Source organism: Manis javanica, chromosome 10, assembly GCF_040802235.1.
Source record: "Manis javanica isolate MJ-LG chromosome 10, MJ_LKY, whole genome shotgun sequence".
Classification (NCBI taxonomy): Eukaryota; Metazoa; Chordata; class Mammalia; order Pholidota; family Manidae; genus Manis; species Manis javanica.
Genome location: NC_133165.1, coordinates 79,586,817 through 79,614,061, shown reverse-complemented (window position 1 = coordinate 79,614,061; position 27,245 = coordinate 79,586,817). Strand labels below are relative to the sequence as shown.

Genomic DNA, 27,245 nt, shown 5'->3' with positions numbered 1-27,245 from the left:
CAACTCCTTAAATTTATAATCAAAGATAGGTGGTTGGCTAACATGCTAAGATAAGAAGATATAAAAACACCATGGTTGACCTTTAGTAATGTATTCTAATGTTGAAAATCTTTTTAATTAAAAGGATTTTCTTTTTTTAAAAATTGAAGTATCATTGATATACAGTCTTTTAGTTTCAAATATACAACACAGTGGTTCAAGTTATGCATATTATTAAATCCTCACCCCCTCTAAGTGTGATTACTGTCGATCAATGTAGAAAAATGTTACAGAATCATTGACTATGTTCTCCATGCTGTACTATTGTGACCAAATTATATTGTGATTGTGAATTATTGTGTCCTTTTATACCCCTCAGCCTCATTCTCCACCAGCTTGGTAACCACTAGTCACTTCTCAGTGTCTGAGTCTACTGCTGTTCTGTTCCTTCTGTTTTGCTTTGTTTTTATATTCCACAAATAAGTGAAATCATACAGTATTTGTCTTTGTCTGGCTTGTTTCCCTGAGCATAATACCTTCTAGATGCATCCATGTTGTTGGAAATGGCAGTATTTCTTTTCTTTCTATGGCTGAATAATATTCCATTATGTATATGTACCACGTCTTCTTTATCCTTTAGATAAATTTATCTATCCTTTATTCTATTGAAATTTATCTATCTTTTATTTTATTGATGGACACTTAGGTTGCTTCCATACCTTGGTTATTCAAATAGTGCAGCAAAAAACATAAGGGTGCATATGTCTTTCAAAATCAGGGATTTTGTTTTTTGGGGGGTAAATTACTGGGTCAAATGGTATTTCTATTTTTAGTTTTTTGAGGAATCTCCATACTGTTTACCACAGCAATTGCACCAATTTACATTCCCACCAAAGTGTAGGAGGGTTCTCCTTTCTCCACATCTTCAGCAGCATTTGTTATTTCTTGTCTTCAGATAGTGGCCATCCTGACTGGTGTGAGGTGATACCTCAGTGTGGTTTTAATTTGCATTTCCCTTATGATTAGCGATGTGGATCTTTGCATGCACCTGCTGGTCCTTTGTATTTCTTCTTTGGAGAAGTGTCTGTTCATGTCCTTACCCCAGTTTTTAATTGGGTTATTGTTTTTTGGGTGTTGAGGCACATGAGTTCTTCATATATTTTGGATGTTAACACTTTGTCAGATGGGTTGTTTACAAATATATTCTCCCCTACTGTAGGATAAGGCCTTTCATTTTTAATCCCTCCTGAATCAGACCCATTTCTTTAAACTATATCATCAGAGGATCCAGAGGGCATATCTTCATGGTTTTGCTTTAAATAATCTTAGTTGGTAATCTTGCCAGTTGTGAAAATTTCCACAACAGACCCTAAAAGAAGCTATTAAAAAGAAATCTTTAGGTAAGGCTCTATGGATGGACATGTTGGGCCCACTTTATGTATTTTAGAAGAATATATTTTTTGCTTATTGGCTGTAATTTTGGTTGGCATTTTCCTGGGCTTCTATGGTTGGTTGGAAGCATGCTCTGTAGATGACTGCAGAGCACACATAGAGATGAAGGCCGGAATAGGAAGGCTTTGACATGGATAGATTGAGGCAAAGGAATGGTTAGTTATTACTAAGGAATTATTTAAAAATTATAATCTCTTTTTGACAAATATTTATAAAATATTAAATATTGAAATGTATTAGACCTAATTTCTTGGACAATACTGTTGGAATTAATTTTTTTTAGTATTTACATTTGCTTTTTAAAAAAATTTTTATTCTGAAATAATTTGACTTAGAGAAATGTTGCAAAAACAGTATAGGCTTCCTATTTGTCTTTCATTCAGCATACCTTAATGTTAACATTAAATAACTATAGTATAGTCATCAAAACTAGGAAGTTAACATTGGTGCAATATTAACTAAACTATGTAGGTCTGACTTGAATTTTACCAGTTTCTCCACTAATGTAGTTTTTCTGTTCTAGAAGTGTGCACTGCATTTAGTTGTTAAGTCTTCTTATTCTCCTCTCACTTGTGACATTTACTCAGTCTTGTCTTTCATGACCATCATCATTTGAAGAGTGCAATTCAGTGGCTTTATATGTTCTTGTATTGGGTTTGAGTGATGCTTTTTACAAAAAAATTGAGTTTGTAGATTTTGAGCAAAATATCACCGAAAATACGTTGTACTCTTATCAGAGCATTCGGTCAGGAGTACATAATGTCAGTATTCGGCATGTTTTGTTGATTACTGGTGATATTAGTCATGATATTAGTCATGATTACTTGGTTAAGGTGATGTCTGCCAGGATTCTCCAATGTAAAGTTATTTTTTCCCTGTTATCCTGGGGAAGATAATTTGAGGCCATGTAAATGTCTTTTCCACAGAAATTTTCCATGATTGCACCATCTATCCAGTGGTACCTTTTTTAAAATAGTTGTTTTCTGAAGCTGAAATTCCCTGCAAGGGCTTTAAATTTCCTTAACTTCATTGAATAATTCGTGAGTAATTAAGTGCTTCTTTTGTCTTCAAATGCTTTCAGGTATTTGACTGGAATGGTTGACAAAAGGACACTTGAGAAATATGAAAGAGAAGCTAAAGAGAAAAACAGAGAGACTTCGTATAGTAAACTTTTATGATAATGTTCTACTATTTAGATTGTAGTGGAATTCAGGGAGAAAGCAGGTGACATAATAGTACTTCAGATATGATCATTAACTATGTAAATACTAGGAAGAAGAAAAGCATATGGACATAATTATTGACAGTGGTTACCTCTGAGTGGTGAGAGAGAGGGTCAGCTTTATTCTTTCTAACCTTACTTAGTTTTCAAAAGTTAATAAGCTTTATCTGTTTGGGACATTGATAGTCTTCCCCCCCCCCCCAATTATATTCCTCTGTCTTAAGGAAAAAAATCACAATCAACGTTATACTTTAAAAAATGGATTACAAACTATGAACTACAGATAATGGTATAATCTCACTTAACACCCGCTAGTATAGATGGTTTAAACTTAATAATAATTTTACATGGCAAAGAAGTCCTGAAACAGTTTTTAGAAAGTAACCAGTCTCCAAATGGCAGTCAGTGGCCTTAACTTTTAAAAAATATTCCTTGGCCATTATTTGTTTTATAATTGTGCCAGATGATTATACAGTGAAATATGTAGGAATTTATTACTTAACTCATGGTGATACTGGCACTGGTACCAAGTAGTCTTTCTGTGTATGTTTTCATGTCAGCTTGTTCTTGTATGTTTCTGTCAACTTGTTTCATAAGTAATGTTTGCTTATTAAGAAGTAGAGCTTTCCTATGAAACCTTTGATGTTCCTATGAAACACTTCCTATGAAGTGGCATAAAGCAAGGAAGCAATTAGCATTAATCTACATGGAAAAAGTTTTGAATGTTCCCTGACCTGAAAAAGAACCTCTTAGGCTTTTCTGATGCCTTAAAACACATCTTGTTAACTGATACACAAAATAAATTGAGATAAAGCAGAAGCTCACAGACACAGTTCAGAGCTGTGGTGGCTTGATGCGGAGAGGCTGAGTGTGGTTTCTGGGGCAGGAGCTTGGCTGTGCCACTCGCTGCTCGGGGCGCATGCTGCCTCTGTGATGGCTCCCTGCAACACAAATGCGGAGCATTATTTTCTCCTTTCATCTTTCTTAAAAGCAGAATCCTCTTCAGATTTCTTTTAGTTAGTGACAAAGTACTAACCTAGGTCTCCTGTGAAAGCGAGGTAGCATAACACGAACTTTAAGAAAGCAGGGGATTGACTGTGGGTACATGTAAGAGGTCCAAGGGTTTGAATCACAGTGATAGAAGTTTTATTCCCTTAATTTGCATTTCTACCCAGTCTTGTTAAGTGTTAGAACTGGTTATAAAGCTGGATATCATCAATTACACCTTTAGTGGTAGAAGAACATCTTAAAAACTCTTGTGTTCTTACCAATATTACTTTAAAATTATTTCAGGTACTTGTCTTGGGCCTTAGACACAAATCAGGAAGAAAGAGACAAGAGTAAAACAGTAGAAATGGGTCGTGCCTATTTTGAAACAGAAAAGAAGCATTTTACAATTCTAGATGTCCCTGGCCACAAGAGTTTTGTCCCAAATATGATTGGTGGTGCTTCTGAAGCTGATTTGGCTGTACTGGTAAGAAAGACACTTCCAATTCACCTGAGTATTTGTTAGTAGACCCACTTAAACTTTAAATATTTGAATTAACCTTCTAAAAACTAGAATTTTCATTGTGGTGAACTATGATATACATAGTCACAATTTTCACTTTGGTTTCACTAATCTGCTCAAAGAATCTTTATAATTTGATTTACCTATGAAATAATGTTTCATCTGTTCTCTACCATTGCTATTGTCTATTCCTGTGTCAGAACCAAGTGTCTACTCAATGCCAAGCTCTCCATTTTGTACCAATTTAGTGTTCTGTGGATATAAAACCAAAAAAAGAAATGCTCTGTTTAAGGCCTGCCATTTTGTTGGTGGTGGTGCTCTCACACTAAGTCACAGACATGTTTGAGTTATAAGATAAAAAGGCATCCTCGATTTTGGAAAATTGGGGGAACGTTTACCAAAATATTAAACCATTAGGCATTGTAATGTTCAAAAGCATGTATAACTCATTTGCTTCTATTTTCTGGCAAAAAGCTTCTGAAAAACTGAAAGGAAAGATGTTTTACTGCTAGAAGGTACACCTGAACATGTAAGAATAAACTATTTGACTTCCTGGGATAGGTAATCTCCGCCAGGAAAGGAGAGTTCGAAACTGGATTTGAAAAAGGAGGACAGACAAGAGAACACGTGATGTTGGCAAAAACAGCAGGTGTAAAACATTTAATTGTGCTTAGTAATAAGATGGATGATCCAACAGTAAACTGGAGCAATGAGAGGTAAGCTTAGATGTCTTACTGGCTTTTTTGTAGACATGTGGTTTTGTTATCGTATGCTTTTTCCTGCTGGGGTTTTTCTAAACTTACTCTGATGATGAAACTGTCACTGGGCAGTGGATTATGGAATTCTCCATTCCTCCAAAGGAAAGAGTTCAGGTGAGAGACGTGATGGAGAGTTAAACACAGGAGTTTTTTTACTTAGCAAAACGGAAGGGAATGTAAGCACTAGAGAGGAGCGGGCTGACCCTGAGGGTTGGTAGCCACTCACTGGGTTTTACATGGTGTAATTTATGGGGGTTTCTTTGGTTTCCTCCCTCCCATTTTGTCATTCTCACACCAGCTTTTGGATCTGTCTTGCTTCCTCCCCTTGAGCCTCTTTGTGCAAATTTGTGTTCATCATTTTTCCCATGAGTGTCTAAGCAAAACCCACAGTGGGGCCAAAACTGTGATGTGAATGATAGGATGGCCTCAAGGTCATTAGTGACAAGATCTTCCTTAAAAGTGTGTATGTTCCAAAATCGAGAAGGTCCCAGGGACCCATATCTTTTGCTTATCAGTTTGTGTTGAACCCTAAAAGGGGCTGGTCTAAGGGGGACGGTGGTCTCTGGGTGGAGACTGGGTGGTCTGCCACCCTCCTTTCTCCCCTCCTGCTCATGTCTGTTGTACCTACTCGAACAAAACTAGAGTTCAGTTGCTTTATAGTATAATTAAGTTTTTATAAATACTCACAGATATGAAGAATGTAAAGAGAAACTAGTGCCATTTTTTTAAAAAGTGGGCTTCAATCCCAGAAAGGACATTCACTTTATGCCCTGCTCAGAACTGACTGGAACAAATCTTAAAGAGCAATCAGATTTCTGTCCTTGGTACATGTGAGTAGCCTTTTCATCATTTTTAAAAATGTTTATGTCTTAATAAGTAAAATATTGACTGTAACTTTGGCTTTAAAAATACCATGACCTTTACCCATTTTTAATTGGGTTACCTATTTGTTACTGAGGTGGAATATAAGTCCTTTATCATGTGCAAATATTTCCTACCTTTCTAAGATGCTTCTCACTTTCTTGGTGGAATCCTTTGAAACACAAAAGGTTTTAATTTTAATGAAGTCCAGTTTATATTTTTTCTTTCATTGATGGTGTGTTTGGTGTCATACCTTGGAAAACATTGCTTAATCTGGTCATGGAGAGTTAGGCCTACTGTTTTTACTGTAACAGAATACAGTATTAGCTTTTACATTTAGGTTTGTGTTTCATTTTTGTAAAGTAAAACAAAGTCTTAATTTTTTAAGTCTTAATTTAGTCTTTTAATTAAATTAAATTAAATTAAGTCTTAATTTTATTTTAAAAATGGTTATTATTTAGGTTTGTAAGTTTTCGAATTGGTAAATATGAATCTTTGAATTTTGTTGTTTTATCCCCCCAAGATTGTTTTGGCTACTAAAGTGCCTTAAATTTCTGTGTGGACATTAGGATCAGCTTGTCAATTTCTGCAAAAAGGCAGCTGGAATTTTAAAAGGGATTGCATGGAATCTGTGGATCAGCTGGGAAGCATTGCTGTCTTGCCACTATTGTCTTCCAATTCATAATATTGTAGTTTTAAAGGAGAAATTATTTTATAGAATCCTAATTTCAGAGCAGGAAAAGTCCATGAAATTTAATATGGTCATTTTATTATAACACATGGCTATTTACTATAAAATATTTTTCTAAATCTTAAAGTTTATGTGGAAGCCTTTTCATTATATTGAGCTATTTTATGTTTTTAGTTTCTGAGCAGTACATGAAATGAACTGGATAATAAATTGAGAGGAGTACATGGGTAGAACGAAAATATTCTTATAAAAATGTTTTTTTAAATTAAGTTACAGTAGTGTAACTTCTTAATTTTTGATATTTGTGTTGACTATGTGTAACGGTTATTATTACATTCTCATTGGATTACCATTTATTCCGTATCTGGATAATTTGCCAAACTTCAATAGATCAGTTGATGGACCAATCAGACTGCCTATTGTGGATACGTACAAGGTAACCAAAATGTTCAAGAAATTGGGTTTTATGGAAGGTGAAGTAATTGTTTTATGTTTTGTTTTAAACTTTGTGAAACAACATTAATAATTAACAGTGTAACATATATGTCTCTTTTTCATCAACTATATATTATTTAGTGGTATAGGCAGACCCTAATTTAATCAACCTGCTTAGTTTATTTCAACTGTTTCTCTGAGGAACTGTTTTTTTAGAGGAACTCAAACAAGTAAAACTGCTGGGCTCCAAGGATTTTTACATTAAAGTTGCTGGATATTGACAAATGGCCTTCCAAAATACTTCACCAACATGTATTCCTCCCAGCAGTGTATGAGTGCTGCTTCCACCAGAGCCTCACCAACAATGCATGTGCCTCTTTAAAAAAAAAATAAGCCTCATAATTTTTAACTAGATTTTCAGCCTGACTTTTTAAGTTTTTCAATATCAGTATGTAATGTTTTGCCTTCCTCAAATACTTCATTCTTTCACTACCTCCTCATGCAAAGTTTCTTGAATAAGTATAGTTTTTACAATTTTATACATGAGAAAACTAGGCTGAGAGATTGAGAGAATCTGAATTTGAGCAAATCAGATCAGATATAAAATTTTGGGCTGTCTCTTGCACCTTTTCTTTTAAAATCTTAGGCATAACTACTTATTAGAATTATAATTTTACATATGCTTATGATACAAATATTATGGAATATTTCTTACCAATTCTGTGTTTAAGAATAATCCTAAGCATTCTACCACTTGAGCTAAAGAGTCTCATTGTGAATAAGCCCTGCAAGATTTCACGTTGGGTTTTTATACAATAAAAGTCTGAAACTTGATTTTTTATTTTAAAGTAAACAGGATATGGGCACTGTGGTCCTGGGAAAGCTGGAATCAGGATCTATTTGTAAAGGCCAACAGCTTGTGATGATGTCAAACAAGGTAAGAGTAAATTATACTCTTTCTCATTTAGATTTTCTCTTCAAAATATTAGCAAGGATACAGAACTTTTCAAGAGTTTAGGGGTTTCCATTAGAAACTTGACATTAATAAAATGTAGTCCTGGATTTTAACAGTTAAGTATAGAATTTAATACAGAATATATGTGATGGTATAGTTATTCAGTGACAAATGGGGAAGGGTCAGTATTAGCAACACATTAGAGCTAAGATGCCTCATCACAAGATTTTTAGCTCCATTCTCTTACAAGAATTAAGTAGAGACCTGGAGTGGTTAAGTGACTTGCTTCTGTTAACACACTGGATTAAGTGAGCCTGAAAACTCAGGTTTAATCATGATATAATTGGCTTTTATTTTATTTATTTATTTTGAGTATGTAGCTATGCTGGGTACTAATGTGTTCAAGTAATGCTCCTAATTTGTTTTGAGAAGAGGGTTTGCCTATATCATGAGTGGGTCTTTTCTTAACTCTATCTTATTGTAATTTCTTCATTATTGAAGAGGGTTTCATTAAAATACCCAGATCCCCATAAATGTTTCCTTTGTGTTATTTCTAACTGCTCAGTCAGTGATAATTGCAGCTGACCTGTTTGTTACCAAGAAACTGTTACTGTTTTCCAGAGAGGGCTTCTCTAACAAGTCAAGGATGTTTAGGTAGGAAGACAGACCTGAATCATCAGTCTGCAAACAGAGATTTTGTTAGACTTGAGAAAATCTCTTACCATGCTCATCCCAGGCACAGTGAATTAAAAAAGGGATCCACTGTCAATGTTATGCTTAGGTGTAATTAGCAAATTGCAGATTATACTTTTTAGGTTTCTTGATGCCTTATACATTGGAGGATGGAGTCTCCTATCATAGTCTCTTACTTTCTATGGCAATTATCTCTGCTACTTGAAGGTCAGTGACAACTGAAGGAAAATAACGGTCAGGTAAAATCCTTGCTCAATTTTGTCTGTAGAGCAGTCACAGAAGTAGAGTTTGCTCATGGAGATAGAAGATGGACTGGTGGTTGCAAGGGGCTAGGGGAGGAAGAATAGGAAGGAACTGCTTAATGGACATAGGGTTGTGGGGTGGTGATGTTTGGGAGCTAGGTACCAGGTATAGTTGTACAACATTGTGAATGGAATAGATGCCGCTAAAGTGTACAATGTAAAATGGATTTGAAAAGTAAAGTTTTTATATGAGTATATACTACAACAGAATGAAAAGAACAATTCACTGTGTGCTTGTATCCTTAGTGCCGGGCTATTGCTGTAGGTGAGGGGCCTTAATATATGAGTTACAGATTCTCTGTGGAAGTGATCACCTTATGCTAATTACCAGGCAGGTCCATGTAACATATCCCAGAGTTGCTAGGCAAACCTTAAAAACTCACTGCACTTTAATCATCTTGACTCTCAGTGGGAAAAAAAGTTAAATATTTTAAAAGACACAGATGCCAGACTATTTTATATTAAAAACAGCTAATGGGTAGGCAACCTATGGAGTGGCAAAATACAATTACATACCATAAATCTGATGAGGTTAATATCCAAAATATGTCAAAAAGTCCTGCAACTCAAAAACAAAACAAAAAATAACCTGACTGGAAAATGAGCAAAGGGCTTGATTTCTCCAAAGAGGATGTTCAAATGGCCAATAAGCACAAGCAAAGATGTTCAACATCACTGGTCATTGGGGAAATGCAGATCAGGACCACAGTAAGGTATCGCCTCACCGCCATCAGGAGAGCTATGATCAAGAAACAGAAAATAACAAATGTTGTCAAGGATGTGGAGAAATTGGAACGCTTGTGCACTCTCAGTGGGAATGTAAAATTGTGCAGCTGCTAAGGAATATGTAATGGTATTTCCTCAAACAAAGTTTAAAATCCTATGATCCAGCATTTCCACTTCTGCATATATACCCCAAATCATTGAATACCGAGCTTCAGGAACCTTGGTTCACAGCAGCATTATTTGCAGTAGCTAAGACATGAAAGCAACCTGTCATGTCCATTGATGGATGAGTGGATGAACAAAATGTCTTGTACACATAACGGTGGGATTATTCAGCTTAAAGGGGAAAGAAATTCTGACACACTACAACAAGGATGAACCTTGAAGGCATTATGCTAAGTGAAATAAACTAGTCACAAAAAGATAAATAACATATGGTTCAACTTCTACGAGGTACTTAGAGCAGGTAAAACCCTTAATACCTTTCATAAACTAAGAATTTTGCTAGTCTCAATCTTAATTTTTTGTGACTATGGATTAATTTAAAGGTTATACTAGCTGTATTGTGTTTAGCTATAAAAGACCATATTTGTGGACAGGGATTGTTACACTGGATTATTTGGCCAAAAACTAGTAAACAAGTAAACTTGTTAAGTAGACGGTGGAACTGCTAGTTTCTACCCTTTTATCCTGTTACTGTAAAGAGTTTAGCTGACAAACATGGTTGTTTTTCAGTTACTAGGAATGAATTTCAAGTGTCAGGTATCCATAAAGTATAAACTGCCTTTGGGAAAGAAAAACATTATGTAGGTGCAGAGAGAAAGAATGCTGCTAGAGCTTAGCAAGTGACTAGAATTCTGGAGGGAGTATCATTCTGGATTCTCCATTGTTCATCTACCATCGTGAGATAGTTTCTTTCCTCTTGAAGGGTGGTATTTTCTGGTTTGTGTTTCACAAATAGGAATTATGTCCAAGGGCAGAAATGGAGTAAAAATATGGAAATAATTATGAGTATTGATGTTAATATTTTTTCTCATCTGTATATTCTTTCCTAAAAACTATTGTGGTAAAAGACAGGTAAATTTTACCAGTAGTGACATTTAGTTCATTCACAGGATTGTGTGACCATCACCCCTCTCTGGCTCCAGAACATTTCCATCACCGCAAAGGCAAGCCCTGTGCCCATGAAACAGCCGAAGTTTTTTTCTTTTATTATTATTATTATTATTATTATTATTATTATTATTATTATTATTATTATTACTACTGGTATGGTTAATATACAATCACTTGAACAACACTATGGTCAGTAGACTCCCCTCACATACTGCATTACAGTCACTGTCCATCCTCTCCAGCCTTTGGTAGCTCTCAGTCCATTACTGGGTTCTGTGAGTTTGCTGTTTTGTTCCTTCTGTTTTTCCTTTGTTCTTATACTCCAGAGATGAGTGAAATCATTTGGTACTTGTCTTTCTCCACCTGGCTTATTTCACTAAGCATAATACCCTCTAGCTCTATCCATGTTGTTGCAAATGGTAGGATTTATTTTCTTCTTATGGCTGATTAATATTCCATTGTGTATATGTATCACATCTTCTTTATCTATTCATCTACTGATGGACACTTAGGTTCCTTCCATTTCTTGGCTATTGTAAATAGTGCTGCAATAAACATAGGGGTGCATCTGTCTTTCTAAAATTGGGCTGCTGCATTCTTAGGGTAAATTCCTAGAGGTGGTATTCCTGGGTCAAATGGTATTTCTATTTTGGATTTTTTGAGGAACCTCCATACTGCTTTCCACAGTGATTGAACTAAATTACATTCCCACCAGCAGGGAAGGAGGGTTCCCCTTTCTCCAAACCCTCGTCAGCATTTGTTGTTGTTTGTCTTTTCGATGGTGGCAATCCTTACTGGTGTGAGGTGATATCACATTGTGGTTTTATTTGCATTTCTCTGATGACTAGCGATGTGGAGCATCTTATCATGTATCTGTTGGCCATCTGAATTTCTTCTTTGGAGAACTGTCTGTTCAGATCCTGTGCCCATTTTTTAATTGGATTATTTGCTTTTTGTTTATTGAGGTATGTGAGCTCTTCATATGTTTTGGATGTCAACCCCTTATCAGATCTGTCATTTGTGAATATATTCTCCCATACTGTAGGATGCCTTTTTGTTCTATTGATGGTGTCCTTTGCTGTACAGAAGCTTTACAGCTTGATATAGTTCCACTTGTTCATTTTTGCTTTTGTTTCCCTTGCCAGGGAGATATGTTCATGAAGAAGTTGCTCATGTTTATGTCCAAGAGATTTTTGCCTATATTTTTTTTCTAAGAGTATTATGGTTTCATGACTTACATTCAGGTCTTTGACCCATTTTGAATTTACTTTTGTGTATGGGGTTAGACAGTGATCGTTTCATTCTCTTACATGTAGCTGTCCAATTTTGCCAACACCAGCTGTTGTAGAGGCTGTCATTTCCCCATTGCGTGTCCATGGCTCCTTTATCATATATTAATTGACCATATATGTTCGGGTTAATATCTGGACTCTCTATTCTGTTCCACTGGTCTGTGGGTCTGTTCTTGTGCCAGCACCAAATTGTCTTGATGACTGCGGCTTTGCAGTAGAGCTTGAAGTAATCTGGATACCTTTTATTTCTTTGTGTTGTCTGATTGCCATAGCCAGGACCTTCAGAACTATGTTGAATATAAGTGGGGAGAGTGGGCATGCTTGTCTTGTTCCCTATCTTAAAGGAAAAGCTTTCAGCTTCTTGCTGTTATGTATAATGTTGGCTGTGGGTTTGTCATATATGGCCTTTATTTTGTTGAGCTACTTGCCCTCTATACCCATTTTGTTGAGTTTTTATCATGAATGGATGTTGAATTTTTGTTGATGTAGTGGATGATGTTGATGGAAGTTTTCAAATGTTGTACCATCCTTGCATCCCTGGGATGAATCCCACTTGATCCTGATGGGTGATCTTTTTGATGTATTTTTGAATTCAGTTTGCAAATATTCTGTTGAGTATTTTTGCATCTATGTTTATCAGGGATATTGGTCTGTAATTTTCTTTTTTAGTGGTGTCTTTGCCTGGTTTTGATATTAGAGTGATGTTGGCCTCATAGAATGAGTTTGGGAGTATTCACTCCTCTTCTACTTTTTGGAAAACTAAGGAGGTTGGGTATTAGGTCTTCACTAAATGTTTGATAACATTCAGCGGTAAAGCCATCTGGTAGAGGGTTTTGTTCTTAGGTAGTTTTTTTATTACTGATTCAATTTTTTTGCTGATAATTGGTCTGTTCAGATTTTCTGTTTCTTTCTGGGTCAGCCTTGGAAGGTTGTATTTTTCTGGAAAGCTGTCCGTTTCCTCTAGCTTATCCAGTTTGTTTGTATATAATTTTTCAAAGTATTCTCTAATAATTCTTTGTATTTCTGTGGTGTCCGTAGTGATTTTTTCTCTCTCATTTCTGATTCTGTTTATGTGTATAGACCCTCTTTATGCAAATATTGTTCCATTTGGATTGGTCACACAGTTCTCTCAATATTCTTTTGTTCTTAGAGATCCTTTTTTCTCTCTGTGCCTCAGCTTCTCTGTATTCCTCTTCTCCAATTTGTATTTCATTTAGCATCTCCTCCTTCGTATCTAACCTGCTTTTAAAACTTTCCATTGTATGTTTCATTTCTGATACTGTGTTCCGTAATGATTGGATCTCTAACCAGAATTCCTTCCTGAGTTCTTGAATACTTTTCTGTACCTCCATGAGCATGTTAATGATTTTTATTTTGAAATCCCTTTCAGGCAGATTCATGAGGTCTATTTCATTTGAATCTTTCTCTGGGGTTGTATTCATACTCATAATTTTACTCTGAACCAGGTTCCTTTGTTGTTTCATATTTGTACATGGTGCCCTCTAGTGCTCAGAAGTTCTACTCTCTGGAGCTGCTCAGCCCATGAAGCAATGTCAGGGGTCATAGAGGAGTGGTATTGGTGCCTGGGGGTAGGAAAGAGCCGTTTCCTGCTTCCTGGCCACTGTGCCTGTCTCCACGGCCAGAACCAGTGGGCCGGGCACACAGGTATAAGCCTCTATGCTTTGCGTTTGTAGTTGCTATAGACAGGGCTTCCCTCTGGCTGGCCTAGGTTTGCCGGTTTGCAAGCCAGGTGGGGCTGGCTGGGAGAAAGGAGCAGTAGGCTGCTTATCACAGAGGTGGTCCTTGGAGCTGTGTAGCCAGCCAGGGAGCCGGAGTTCCTGAAGATCGTGAAACTTTCCAGCCTTATGGGCAGAGTGCACCCGGACAATTTTGTCTGCCTCTCCTTTCTCCTGAGCAATAAGCTCTGTGCAATCCTTGGCCTTTTAGCAGCCCTCTTGCTGTTAGAAAGTCTCTCAGACTGCCCACCTTTATTTTGTCCCAGAGCAGCCGGATATGGATCCCTGCTTTCCACAAGTGGCTGGAATCTCAGTCTCTCCAGGTATTCTGCCTGTCTTAGCTTTCCAACCCCCCTAATCATGAGAGTGCCATGAAAACACCATGAAATGTACAATTGTGCTCCCAGATCAGATATCTGGAGGTAGGTATTCAGCAGTCCCAGGTCTCCACTCCCTCCCTGCTCTGTTTCTCTTCCTTCCCCTGGAGAACTGGGCTGGGGGAAGGGCTTGGGTCCTGCTGGGCCATGGCTTTGGTATGTTACCCTGTTCCATGAGGTTTATTCTTTTCTCCAGATGTATATGCAGTTTGGCACAGTCCTCTTTCTTGTTGCTCTTTCAGGATTAGTTGTATTAGTTATATGTTCATATTATCTGCAGCTTTAGGAGGAAGCCCCTGTCTCACCTCTCACATCACAATGTTTTCAGCTGGTGGTCCAGATGTTTCTTCATTCTGTCCAGCCTCACCAGTGGAACCATTCAAGTAAAGAAAGGCTTCTGCTCTGCCACATGCTGCCTCCCCTCCTGCAAAAAGCCTGAGGCTCTGCTTCCTCCAGGAGAGGGCAATGGCCTCCAGGGCTGCCCCCCGCCCCCCTCCATGCAGGCTGAAGCCAGATATCTGCTGCAGTCAGTTTGCTTTACAGAACAGGTCACAGGCTCTTCCCAGGAGCCAAAGTCTACATATCTGGGTAAGGGGTCTGGGGTGGGGGCAAGGGACGTAGGCTACTTCTTACCGATGTGCTTATCGTTTGTGTTTTCTGTTGGAATTCTTGGGTCCCTGATCCTGCACCAATGGAAAAGGACCTCATTAGGGAGGCTACTACCAGAGACTGCTTCTCTGGGTGCCATACCCTGTGGAGGGCCAGGCCAACAGAACCCTGGGTGCTTCAACAGGGCTTCCCAGGCTGGGTTCCTTGGGAGGCAGGAGGCCACCTGGCTTTCCAGTGGCTTGGGAGAAGTTCTGCCAGAAATGGCTCCTCAGCGGCACCAACTGCCAGTGAGGTCACATCTTTCTTGTGCTTATTAGCCTGTTTTTTCCCAGAGGGGAAGGGACCACACCCTGTTAGGCAGGAAAATAGATGAGTGGGATGGAAAGAGAATAAGTCCAGGAAAAAGCCCACTAAAAATGACCCAGAGTGGATCAGTTAAAGCTCAAAAAGCCTGGAGCAATTTGGCCTGGAATGTTTGAATATTCCCCAGAGAAAGGACGGTACCTCAGCATAACCCATGGCTTTATTGTGTTAATCATGCAGGCCCAGCTTATTTTTTTGACTTAACCTACACAGTGTTTTCTTTTTCTCCTTTGGCCCTAATCAAGTAGTTTGCAATCTGGGCAATTAATAATGGCAAGCAAGCCCAGCATAAACAACATAGTCACAGGCAGGAAGGATTTCATCTTAAAAATAAGATTGTATTTTAATACCCAGGAAGTTAAGAAGTAAGATTCTTAACTTACTCTTTAGCAAACAGACAATAACTCAGCCCACCCTGGGGGCCCAGGCAGGTAGTCTTGTTTGATATGCTCCCAGCCCAAGAAGGCTTGGCTCCCAGGGAGAAATCACAGCAGGAAGTTGCTTGTGTTAAGTTAGTTCTAAGTATTATTCAAAGACCACCCAACAGGTCTGCAACCCCAGCCCTTAGTCACATTCCTGAAGAATCCTTAAAAGGGGGAACCCCCAAGCTCTCAGGGCACTCCTCTCCCTGGAGTCACCTGCACTTTCTAAGTGCATAAACTTTTCACTTTAAACTTTCTTTTCAACCTTTCAGGGTGGTGCTGTCTCTCTCTGAAGTTGCCTGTACTTTTTCTGTAAGTACTTTAAATAAAACTTTTCCTCTGCTGCACTACTTGTAGAATCTAAGCATTAGTAAGATTAGTAAATTAACATAAGCATAGCCATCTTAGAAACCTAGAAACCATTTTCTGAGAGTGTGACTCAGAGGAAAAAAAAAAAAAAACAAACCCTGGGCCTGGGTAAGGCCTTGAAAAACAAGTTAATCATGAGCACCGGGTGGTGGGCAGCTGTGACCCTTGGTCAGCTAACCTTGGTCAGTAAATCTTACATACCAAGCTTATCGTGCAGAACCTCCCTAACCATTGAGGAGTAGTCTTACCCTGCCCTTGCTTAACCCCAGGATATATGTCTTGCAAGAATAATGTATAGTTATAGAAAATTGCTATGAGTTAAGTGCTTTGAAATTGCTATATAAACCCTTGGCTCAGAGTGCTCGGGGTCCTTGTTGAGACCCGCTGCGTCGGGGCTGACTTGGACCCCAACTAGTTGGCTGAATAAAGACTTTGCTTGAATTTACATCTCTATGCCTGTGTAGTTTGTTCTCTGGGGAAGCCTCGGAAGCCTGCACCCTAACATTTTGGGGGCTCGTCCGGGATTCGAGCGGCTTCCCTGAGAACAAAGGACAGCTGGAGGCAAGGTCTAATTGTCCGGACGGGGCAGTGTAATTCGAGGGTCGCCCCCTCGTGTCTGCATAAATCCATTATAAAGCGGGAGTCGCCATCCCGTGTATGGTCTCGGGTTAGTGGTCCCGAGTGAGGAAGTCCGGGCTGGTAGTCCCGGCCCCCAGGTTAGTGACCCTGGGTAAAAGTCCAGGTAACCAATCCTGGCCCTAGGGTCCGAGTGACTCGGCCTTAGGAAGGCAAATCCGATCGGCAGAAAACTGGCACCCGAGGAGGAAAAGATCGAGCTCGTCACCCTGCGGCAGTCCGAGTGGATGCCCTTCGGGAGAATTACGAGAGTTTTTGAGGACCCTGAAAGTGGTGAGTGGGGTGCACACCAGAGTGAGAGAAGGACCGGTCTGAACGAGTGTGATCAGATGTGGTGTGTATGTTTGGTGTTATCATTGATTGTTTTACTGTGTTTTGGTTTTGGTTTATATTTCTTTTTGCACTTCTCATTTTAAGTTTCCTTGTTCTAAGGTTCTCCTGCTCTCTCCGTTCCTCCTTTCTGCCACTATATCATTCCCCGCGGGCACGGGTCGGGCAATTAAGAGCCATTAGGGCGCCCGCCGCTAGAAGACTCCCGTGACAGGATAAGGGGGTCACAGCCGCGAATCCCAGATAAATTCGCGTCCCCCGTGGAAGAAAAACTGTGCAACGACAGGCACTCGTTTATAAGCACATACAACAGTCATTTTGTTTGAAGTGGCATCTTCATCCTTCGCCTTTGTCTCCCTCATATTCTTTTTTCTTCTTCTTTCTCACCATGGGTCAGACTCAGGCTACTCCTAAGAGTCTGATCCTCTCCCATTTCCCCAAGGTCAAGGAACAGGCCTTAAGTATGAGCCTTGGCATCAAGAAGGGTAAGCTCGACACCTTTTGCTCAGTCGAGTGGCCTTCCTTCGGAGTAGGCTGGCCGGCCCAGGGGTCTCTTTCTTTGGACCTTATTGGCAAGATCAAAGCCATTATCTCCCGGCCAGGTCCTGAGGGCCACCCTGACCAACTTCCCTATATTCTTGTCTGGGAAAATTTGGCCGAGAATCCCCCTTCCTGGTTGGAGCCCTTTTTGGTGGAGAAACCTCATACTGACCCACAAAAGACCTCCGTCCTAGTTGCCCAGGAAAAATCAAAGCCCTCTGATCGCAGGGCCAGAAATCCTGTGCGCCCAAGTGCGCCGCCTGTCCTCCCCGACAGTTCTCCTCTTTACCCCCTCCCGCCGATTGAGCAGCCACCCCCGTATGCAGAGGAGAGGGGTGAAGCTGCCGGGGGGATAGAAAATGCGGCTAGGGAACCCAGCGGGAACCAGGCGGCTGCAGCTTCCCCAGATTCTTCAGCAGAGGGAGGCGGGAGGCCGGAAAGAGCTTCCTCACACTCCCCCGCCCTGGCCCCACGCTGGGCGCCAGGTAGAACTGGAGGAATGCAGCTAAGGTCTAGAGGGGCCAGGGAACAAGAAGGGGAGGCTCCCTCCTCCACCTCAGAAGGAGCAGTGCCAGTTCTGCCTGTGCGTGCCATCGGTACCGGCATTGCTCAGCAATATCAATATTGGCCCTTTTCATCTAGTGACCTTTATAATTGGAGGACTCAGAATCCTCCCTTCTCAGAGGACCCCAAGTGTCTTATAGGTTTAGTGGAGTCCATTATGTTTACCCATCGTCCCACATGGGACGACTGCCAGCAATTACTCCGCACTCTCTTCACAACTGAAGAACGAGAGCGTATCCTCAATGAAGCCAGGAAAAATGTCCTTGGAGAAAATGGAAGACCCACTACCCTCCAGCCCATCATCGACGAGGCGTTCCCACTTACGCGCCCAGATTGGGACTTCGGAACTGCAGAAGGTAGGAAGCGTCTCCGGGTCTACCGCCAGACTCTGATGACCGGTCTCCGGGCGGCCGCCAGACGGCCCACTAACTTGGCTAAGGTAAAAACTATTGTTCAGGGGGAAATGGAAAGCCCAGCCGCGTATCTGGAAAGGCTGTTTGATGCTTACCGGCAGTACACCCCCATAAACCCGGAAGCAGAGGAACATAGGTCAGCTGTAGTCCTCTCATTCATCAACCAGGCAGCCCCCGATATCCGGAGAAAACTCCACAAGCGAGAGGACCTAGGGGAGATCTCTATTAGAGAGCTGCTGCAGCAGGCAGAGAAGGTCTTCAATGCTAGAGAAACTCCAGAAGATAGAGAAGAAAGGCTGAGGAAAGAGAAATGGGTAATGCAGGAGAAAAATAGGAAGGAAGACAGAGAATTTCAGAAAAGGGAGAACAAGAAGCAGAGGGAAGAGATGGCCAGGATATTCCTGGCCGGGGTGAAGGAAGGCCCTAGGCCACCTCAAGGAACAGGACCCCGTCAATCCCGACTAGGACAAGATCAGTGCGCCCTGTGTAAGAAATATGGACATTGGAAGAGGGAGTGCCCCCAAAGGAGGGAACAAGGGAGAGGGAACCCTGTTAAGACCCTGCACCTAGGAGAGGAGGATTGACGGGGACGGGGCTCGGCACCCCTCCCCGAGTCCTGGGTAACCCTGTGCGTGGAGGGGACTCCCATTGGGTTTATGGTAGATACTGGGGCACAGTATTCAGTTCTCAACCAGGCCCACGGCCCCCTAAACCCAGGACACACAAGTATAGTCCAGGGAGCGACAGGGTCCAGGAAATGTGCCTGGACTACTAACAGAAAAGTGGACCTAGGAAGGCATCAGGTCTCTCACTCATTCCTGGTCGTACCCGAAAGCCCCGCACCGTTGCTGGGCAGAGACTTATTAACCAAGGTCGGGGCTCGCATTCATTTTGAACCTGAAGGGATAAAAATCATGGACAAAGAAGGGCAGCCCCTACAACCAGCGCATGTGTTAACTCTTTCCCTGGCCGATGAACATCGTCTGTTTCAGGCGGATCAAGAAAAGGGGGGCCAGGGAGAGATAGACTCTTGGGTACAGAAGTTCCCTTCCGCATGGGCTGAGACCGGAGGAATTGGTCTCGCTAAACACCTATCCCCGGTTGTTGTTCAACTCAAAGCCGCAGCTCTACCCATCCGGGTCCGGCAATATCCAATGCCAGAAGAGGCTAGGAAAGGGATAGCACCCCATATCCATAGACTGTTAGAGACAGGAATCCTTAAGACCTGCCAATCTGCATGGAATACGCCTCTGCTTCCAGTGAGGAAGCCTGGCAGTAAAGATTATAGGCCAGTGCAAGACTTGCGGAAAGTCAATGAGAGGGTAGAAGACATCCATCCTACAGTGCCTAACCCTTACACCTTACTCAGCCACCTGCCACCCACGCATGTGTGGTATACTACTCTGGACCTGAAAGATGCCTTCTTTAGTATTCCACTCTCTGAAGTTAGTCAGCCTTTGTTTGCCTTTGAGTGGCAAGAGCCAGGGGGAGGAAGAAAAGGGCAGCTTACCTGGACTAGACTGCCTCAGGGCTTCAAGAACTCTCCCACCTTATTCAATGAAGCCCTAAGCCAGGACTTGGAGCCCTTTTGCAGGAGCCACCCCCACGTGATGTTGTTGCAGTATGTAGATGACCTGTTGCTGGCCACAGAAACCCGTGAAGAGTGCGAAGAAGCCACGGGGAACTTGCTGGCTGAACTAGGTGAACTGGGATATCGAGCCAGCGCCAAGAAAGCCCACATCTGTCAGAGGTCAGTAGTCTACTTGGGGTACACAATATCTAATGGGGCCAGGTGGCTAACACAAGCCATGAAGCAAACTGTCCTGGCTATCCCCATCCCTTCCTCACCCCGGGGAGTGAGAGAATTTCTTGGCTCAGCCGGGTTTTGCAGGCTCTGGATTCCAGGGTACGCAGAAATAGCCCGACCACTATATGAAGCAACCAAAGAAGGGCCGGGCTGGCAATGGATGCAGGAACAACAAGAGGCGTTTGACAGACTAAAAGAAGCTCTCCTCCGGGCCCCCGCCCTATCTCTGCCAGACCCAGAAAAACCCTTTATCCTGTTTTTAGATGAAAAGAAGGGAGTAGCTAAAGGAGTTCTGGCTCAGCAGCTGGGCCCGTGGAAGAGACCTGTGGCTTATTTGTCCAAGCGGCTAGACCCAGTGGCCTCCGGGTGGCCACCTTGTCTGCGTATCCTAGCAGCCATCGCTCTACTGGTAAAAGAGGCAGACAAGCTGACTTTTGGCCAAAATCTGAGAATAACAGCCCCACATACCGTGGAGGGGATCCTCAAGCATCCTCCAGGCAAATGGATGACGAACGCAAGACTCACCCACTATCAAGGGCTCCTACTAGATTCTCCCCGAATCACCTTCTCTGACCCGGTAACCCTAAATCCTGCCACCCTTCTGCCAGACCCAGATCTGACGACCCCCATCCATGACTGTAGAGATATCCTTTCCGAAATTATCCAGGTGCGAGCAGACCTGAAAGACACACCGTTACTGAACTGTGAGCTAAATTGGTATACGGATGGGAGCAGCTTTGTGCAGGAGGGGGTCAGGAGAGCAGGGGCAGCAGTAGTAACCCACGATGGGGAAGTTGTCTGGAGCACAGCTCTGCCCCCTGGCACCTCAGCACAGAAGGCGGAACTTATTGCTCTCGCTGAGGCCCTGGAAAGAGCAGAAGGAAAGCGGGCCAACATTTACACAGATAGCAGATACGCCTTTGGCACTGTCCATATTCATGGTGCCATCTACCAAGAAAGAGGATTCCGTTCCGCGGAAGGGAAGGGACTGAGGAATCTGCAAGAAGTCCAAAGACTATTAGCTGCTGTCGAAAAACCTAAAGCAGTAGCAGTTATACATGTACCGGGCCACCAATCAAAGAAGACACCCGAGGCCATCGGCAACAGCCATGCAGATGCAGAAGCTAAAAGGGCAGCCCTCTCGGACTCTCTTGTGCTTGCGGCCCTCGAAATACCCATACCTGAACTGCCCGCACTGCCGCCCAAACCTGAGTATTCCCCTCAAGATCTTGAGTGGATTAGGAAACAAGTCCCGGGGGAAGTGTTTGGAGAGGGACATTGGGGTAGGGACCAGGAGGGTAGATTGATCTTGCCAGAAGCATTAGGACAGTACCTGCTTGCTAATCTGCATAAGTCCACCCATCTAGGTGGAAAAAAACTGCTCAGCCTTTTCCAGTCTGTGCAGTTGGTGTTTCCCCACCAGAATGAGGTGACTCGCCAGATCATGAAAGAATGCAGTAGCTGTGCAATGCTAAGACCAGCCCCAAGAGGGCTGCACCCAGCAGGTACCCGGGAAAGGGGGAGGGCTCCAGGGAGGAATTGGGAAATAGACTTCACCGAAATAAAACCAGGGAAGTATGGATACAGGTATTTGCTAGTTATGGTAGATACTTTTTCTGGGTGGGTGGAGGCCTTTCCAACCAAGCATGAGACTAGCCAGGTAGTAGCAAAAAGATTAATTGAAGAAATCATCCCCAGATATGGGGTCCCTGAAGCAATAGGTTCCGATAACGGCCCGGCTTTCATTAGCAAAGTCCTGCAAGGACTAGCCCTAGCTTTGGGAGTAGATTGGAAGTTACATTGTGCTTATAACCCACAAAGCTCTGGGCAGGTAGAGAGAATGAATCGGACCTTGAAAGAGACCCTTTCTAAATTGGTATTGGAGACTGGTGGGGACTGGGTGACTCTCCTTCCCTTAGCCATCTTCTGCGCTCGGAACTCCCCCTATGTACATGGTTTAACTCCATTTGAGATAATGTATGGGGCCCCTCCACCTATAACTCGACGAGTGCAGCTTCCAGATGCAGAGGACCCGGCCCCTGACTATCTGAATGTGTTGCAAGTTCTTGCTAAAGTGCAGCAAGAAATCTGGCCCCTGATCAGAGCATATTATGAGGGCGGGAAAATTCCGAGCCCGGAACATGGCATAGTCCCAGGGGATATAGTATGGGTCAAAAGACATCAAGTGAAGACTCTCGAGCCCAGGTGGAAAGGACTTTATGTTGTATTGTTTACCACCCTCACTGCTCTCAAGGTTGATGGTATCGCTCCCTGGGTACACCACACCCACGTTCGAAAAGTCCTGCCTCATAAAGACCCAGGGGCCTGTAAGGAAAAGTGGAAGGTGCAGCAGCATCCTGCCAATCCCCTAAAACTACACTTAAGCCGAAGATGAAAGAGATCCTGCTAATAAGCTCCTTAGTATGGATCTTCATGAGAGCCACATCTGTGGGGATCAGAGGCACCAACCCCCATCAACCAAGGAACCTGACCTGGATGCTGATTGATAGTGACAATGGGGAAGTCATCAACTCCACACAACACAGTGCGCCAATCGGAACCTGGTGGCCTGACCTGTATTTCTGCTTTCGACAGATCAACCCCGTTTACCGATCCATCCCTCCAAATTTGGCTCGCTCCCATGGGTTTTATGCTTGCCCAGGAACAGGTAAAGGAAGGCACTGTGGGGGGGGGGCATGACTTCTTTTGTGCCAGCTGGGACTGTGTAACCTCGAACGATGGGGATTGGAGATGGACAGTTACAAAAATCGATTCTGTCAAATTTACTTATGTCAACAAGGGCATCTCTCGTCACCAGCCTATGACCCTTTACAAAACCAAGGCTTGTGACAAAACGGACCAGGATTGGGTAAGAGTTCAATTCACCGAGACAGGCAAAAACACTGAGGTATCGCGCTGGATAAATGGACTAGCATGGGGAATAGTGTATTATAAATATGGGGGGCATGCTGGCTCGACCCTCATCATTAAATTAACCGTGTCAACTCCCACCGCTGCCGTAGGTCCCAACTCGGTTATAAATCCCCAGAAACCTTCAATCCAGGACAAGGGCCTGAGCAAAAAGGATGAGAAAATGCCGACCAGAACGCTTGCTCCAGAGCCCACGAGAGGACCGAGTCCATCGACCTCTGGGTTATGGGCCCAGCACACCCACTCCGGGTTAGATAATCCCATGTGGGAAATGGTGCAGGCAGTTGTAGAGACTCTTAACCACACCACTTCCTCCCTCACCGATCCCTGTTGGCTATGCTACCCAGGTTCACCCCCCTTCTATGAGGCAATTGGGATAAATGGCTCCTACACTATCAACAACTCCCATCCCACTTACTGGGACGGGAGACCGTGGGGACTTACAATCGCTCAAGTCTCAGTCGTTGGTACGTGTGTAGGCACAGTCCCGACGACCCAGAGCCAGTTATGCTCCTCCTATAATAACACTACGTGGGAGCAGGAAAAGTGGATTATACCCTCCTCGGGCTGGTGGCTCTGCTCAAAGACAGGCCTCACTCCGGCCCTATCCACCTCTGTGTTCAATGCTAACAGTGAGTTTTGTGTGCTGGTGGCCCTTCTACCTCGCCTAATGTATCATTCTCATGAATCTCTCCTTTCTTATTGGGAAGAAAGGCTGAGCCCCCACCGGAGCAAGAGGGAGGTTGTTACCGCCCTGACCATTGGAACCCTCTTCACCCTAGGGATGGCAGGGGCAAGCACGGGGGTTGCAGCCCTTGTAACTCGAGAAAAGGGGCTCACAGCCCTGAGGCTGGCAATCGACAGAGACCTAGAACAACTCCGACAGACAATATCAGACCTAGAGCAATCCCTCACCTCCTTGTCCGAGGTGGTCCTACAGAACCGAAGAGGCCTGGACCTCTTGTTCTTAAAGGAAGGTGGGTTATGCGCAGCCTTAAGAGAAGAGTGCTATTTCTATGTAGACAAAACAGGTGCAGTCAGAGATTCCTTGGCCAAACTGAAAAAAGATTTAGAGAAGAGGCGTAAAGAATATGAAAGTAGCGAAGGCTGGTTTGAGTCTTGGTTCAAATACAAGCCTTGGTTTGCTACCCTTCTCTCGGCCATTGCGGGGCCGCTCGTTATCCTGCTGTTGCTGTTTACGATTGGCCCGTGCATAATTAACAGGCTTGTTAAGTTTGTGCAGGAAAGAATTGACACTGTCCAACTCTTAGTCCTTCGTCAAAGGTATCAGGACCCAGATGCCGCTGTGGAAGATTCCACAGTCTAATCAAGAAAAGGGGGGAAATGTAAAGGAGTGCAGAGAGCATTAAGAGTCAGGAAAAAGAACTAATAAAACTTAGCTAAACCTTAACAGCAGACCATTCCGGAATAGTAAGAGATTCAATGTCTAAACTTAGAGAGAGACCAGATCAAAGGAAGAGAGAGCGAGAGGCCTGCCAAGGGCTATTTGAATCCTAGTTTACTAAATCCCCATGGTTTACAACCCTGATATCCACCCTGGCAGGGCCCTTGCTTATTTTTATACTGCTTCTCACTTTAGGTCCCTGTATCTTAAACCGGCTAATAGCCTTTGTTAGGGAAAGAGTGAGTGCTGTTCAGGTGCTAATGGTGAGACCGCAGTATCATTCACTCACACAGCAGGAAGAAACAAACATTCCATGATTGGAATGGTCAAAGGAAAGTGGGGAAATGTAGAATCTAAGCATTAGTAAGATTAGTAAATTAGCATAAGCATAGCCATCTTAGAAACCTAGAAACCATTTTCTGAGAGTGTGACTCAGAGGAAAAAAAAAAAAAAAAACAAACCCTGGGCCTGGGTAAGGCCTTGAAAAACAAGTTAATCATGAGCACCGGGTGGTGGGCAGCTGTGACCCTTGGTCAGCTAACCTTGGTCAGTAAATCTTACATACCAAGCTTATCGTGCAGAACCTCCCTAACCATTGAGGAGTAGTCTTACCCTGCCCTTGCTTAACCCCAGGATATATGTCTTGCAAGAATAATGTATAGTTATAGAAAATTGCTATGAGTTAAGTGCTTTGAAATTGCTATATAAACCCTTGGCTCAGAGTGCTCGGGGTCCTTGTTGAGACCCGCTGCGTCGGGGCTGACTTGGACCCCAACTAGTTGGCTGAATAAAGACTTTGCTTGAATTTACATCTCTATGCCTGTGTAGTTTGTTCTCTGGGGAAGCCTCGGAAGCCTGCACCCTAACACTACTGTGTCTCTGCCTTTTGATTCTATTTTTGCAGTGGGGACAAGGACCAAGGAAAATAGACAGTGCTACCCCAACAACCCCACCCCATCTTCAAGGAATATGCAGGTCACTCTGACTAGAGAGACTTGTGGCTTACCAAAGGTTCCAGGTCCAGCAAAGCCCTGGGCAGGTGCTGAGGACACCACAGAGGAGAGGTTGCCACCTGATGCACCTACCCCAGGGGTGTTCTGACCAAAGGTGGGTGTGGATGTGCCTAGAATGGAGAGACTGCAAAGAACTGTGAAAACTAGGCCCACAAGCAAAAGGTGTCAAAGCAGGTGGTAATGAACTGGGGGGAGGTCTGCTTGCAAACACATCCCCACAGGATCCCTTAGCCCACAGTGCTATCCAGCTCACCCCTTGGTAAGGAAGCACACGGGGTGACTGGGTCCTAACCCCTGTGCTCCAGGTGAGCCTGCCCAACTCCCCACCCACCACTGCAGCAGAGCCCAAGCTGTCCTTTGGCCACCTGAGGAGACCCTTTGCACTCCCTTGGGCACCACAATGCAGCTGAGGGGGACACTGAGTGGACCTCTCTTTTCTCAGGACTAACATTATGTCTCCTCCCCATTTGCCTGTCACATCTCCTCTACTCACCGCAGCCCCACCCCACAGTCAGCCCCCATCCTCCCACAGGCCCACTTGAACTCGGTCTCCTGCACATGCTTGCCCTCATGGAGTCTCCTGCCCAGTGCTGGGCTACCCTCCACAGTGGCTCTCTGGGAAGATCCTCTCACATGTAACTGTATCTGTCTAGGCCTGACATGGGGAGGGTGCCCCTGAGGTGCTGACCTTGCATGTAATCTTCCCCCACACCCAACCTCTGAGGGTCACACCTTATTACAACACGGAACTGCTCTTGCCCCCAGATCTCGGCTGCGAGCACAGTGCTGTCCCTGCTCCCATGCCAACCTCACCCACTCCGGATCCTCTGCCTCATCAGGGCCTGTAGTCAGCCCCCTGCCCCTCCTGCTCCCTGTGCCATTTAACCAGGTTGGGTTTACTCTCTATCCACTGATTTTAGGTCCACACCTCAAGACTGAATGTTGCTGGGCAGACACAACTGTGCTGACCGGCCTTGCTTCAAATTCCTAACCACGATTTCCCAGACTTCAGAACTGCCCGGCACAGCTCTCACATGTCGTTTTCTCCCCCTCTCCAAAAAAAATGACCACTGAGAGAGGCCCTCTTTGGTACACATCTCCCCATAACCTGCGCCAAGGAGCTCTTATATTCACTGAGGAAAACGGAAGCTACCAGGGCCCAAACTACTTATCATGCATCTTCCACATGGCAAATAAAATCACTTTCTTCTGCAAGGTTCCTCAAAAAGCTCAAAATAGAAATACAATCAATTCTATAGTGACTTCCATTAGTACTTTAACAATAACATTTTAAAAGGCCATGAAAGATCTTCCTTTCTGCTGTCTCTTAATGTCATTTTATCCCACTTTCCTTTTTAAACCTCTGGCCACAGCTGGCTCTTCTCTGCTCAAGAAAACATTATGCTCGTGTCTGCCTTTGGGCCTTTGCTCCTGTGCCTGCAACGTCCTCACCCCCAGCTGCTGTCCCTGCTTCCAACTCTGAAACTATGGCCATAGCCTCGTTTTCTATTGTCCCAGAAAGGCTGCCGCTGACTACCTAAATAGTTCCTCCGGTCATGAGTTATACTGCTACCTGACACTGTTTACAGATAACATCTGTGATAACATCTGTCTCTTCACCACAGCATACAGCTCCTAGAGTGGAGACCGTGTTGGCACTTAAAGCAGCACCTGGCACTGCAGACCGAGCTGGCACAGGCCATGCTGCTCATGCTGTTTGACATGGTCCAGGCACGAG

The 27,245-nt window shown here is 43.3% G+C and overlaps 1 protein-coding gene and 1 pseudogene across 1 annotated transcript; both read left to right on the top strand.

The window, feature by feature from the left end:
• Nucleotides 1-2,380: 2,380 nt before the first annotated feature.
• LOC108410124 (eukaryotic peptide chain release factor GTP-binding subunit ERF3A-like) lies at nt 2,381-7,998 on the top strand (annotated as a pseudogene).
• A 6,112-nt stretch (nt 7,999-14,110) lies between these two features.
• LOC140843858 (uncharacterized) lies at nt 14,111-25,373 on the top strand. The gene is made up of 3 exons (XM_073214280.1): nt 14,111-14,150; nt 20,422-21,663; nt 22,413-25,373. The coding sequence occupies exons 1-3, from the start codon at nt 14,111-14,113 to the stop codon at nt 22,415-22,417; spliced, it is 1,287 nt and encodes a 428-aa protein (XP_073070381.1). The 3' UTR covers nt 22,418-25,373.
• Nucleotides 25,374-27,245: the final 1,872 nt, after the last annotated feature.

What these genes read in the sequence shown, in the direction of transcription:
- LOC140843858 (XM_073214280.1), top strand. Translation starts at nt 14,111, where the DNA reads ATGAAATGTACAATTGTGCTCCCAGATCAGATATCTGGAG. An exon ending in CCCAGATCAGATATCTGGAG is followed by an intron (nt 14,151 to 20,421) that starts GTAGGTATTCAG and finishes TCCTGTTTTTAG; the next exon opens with ATGAAAAGAAGGGAGTAGCT.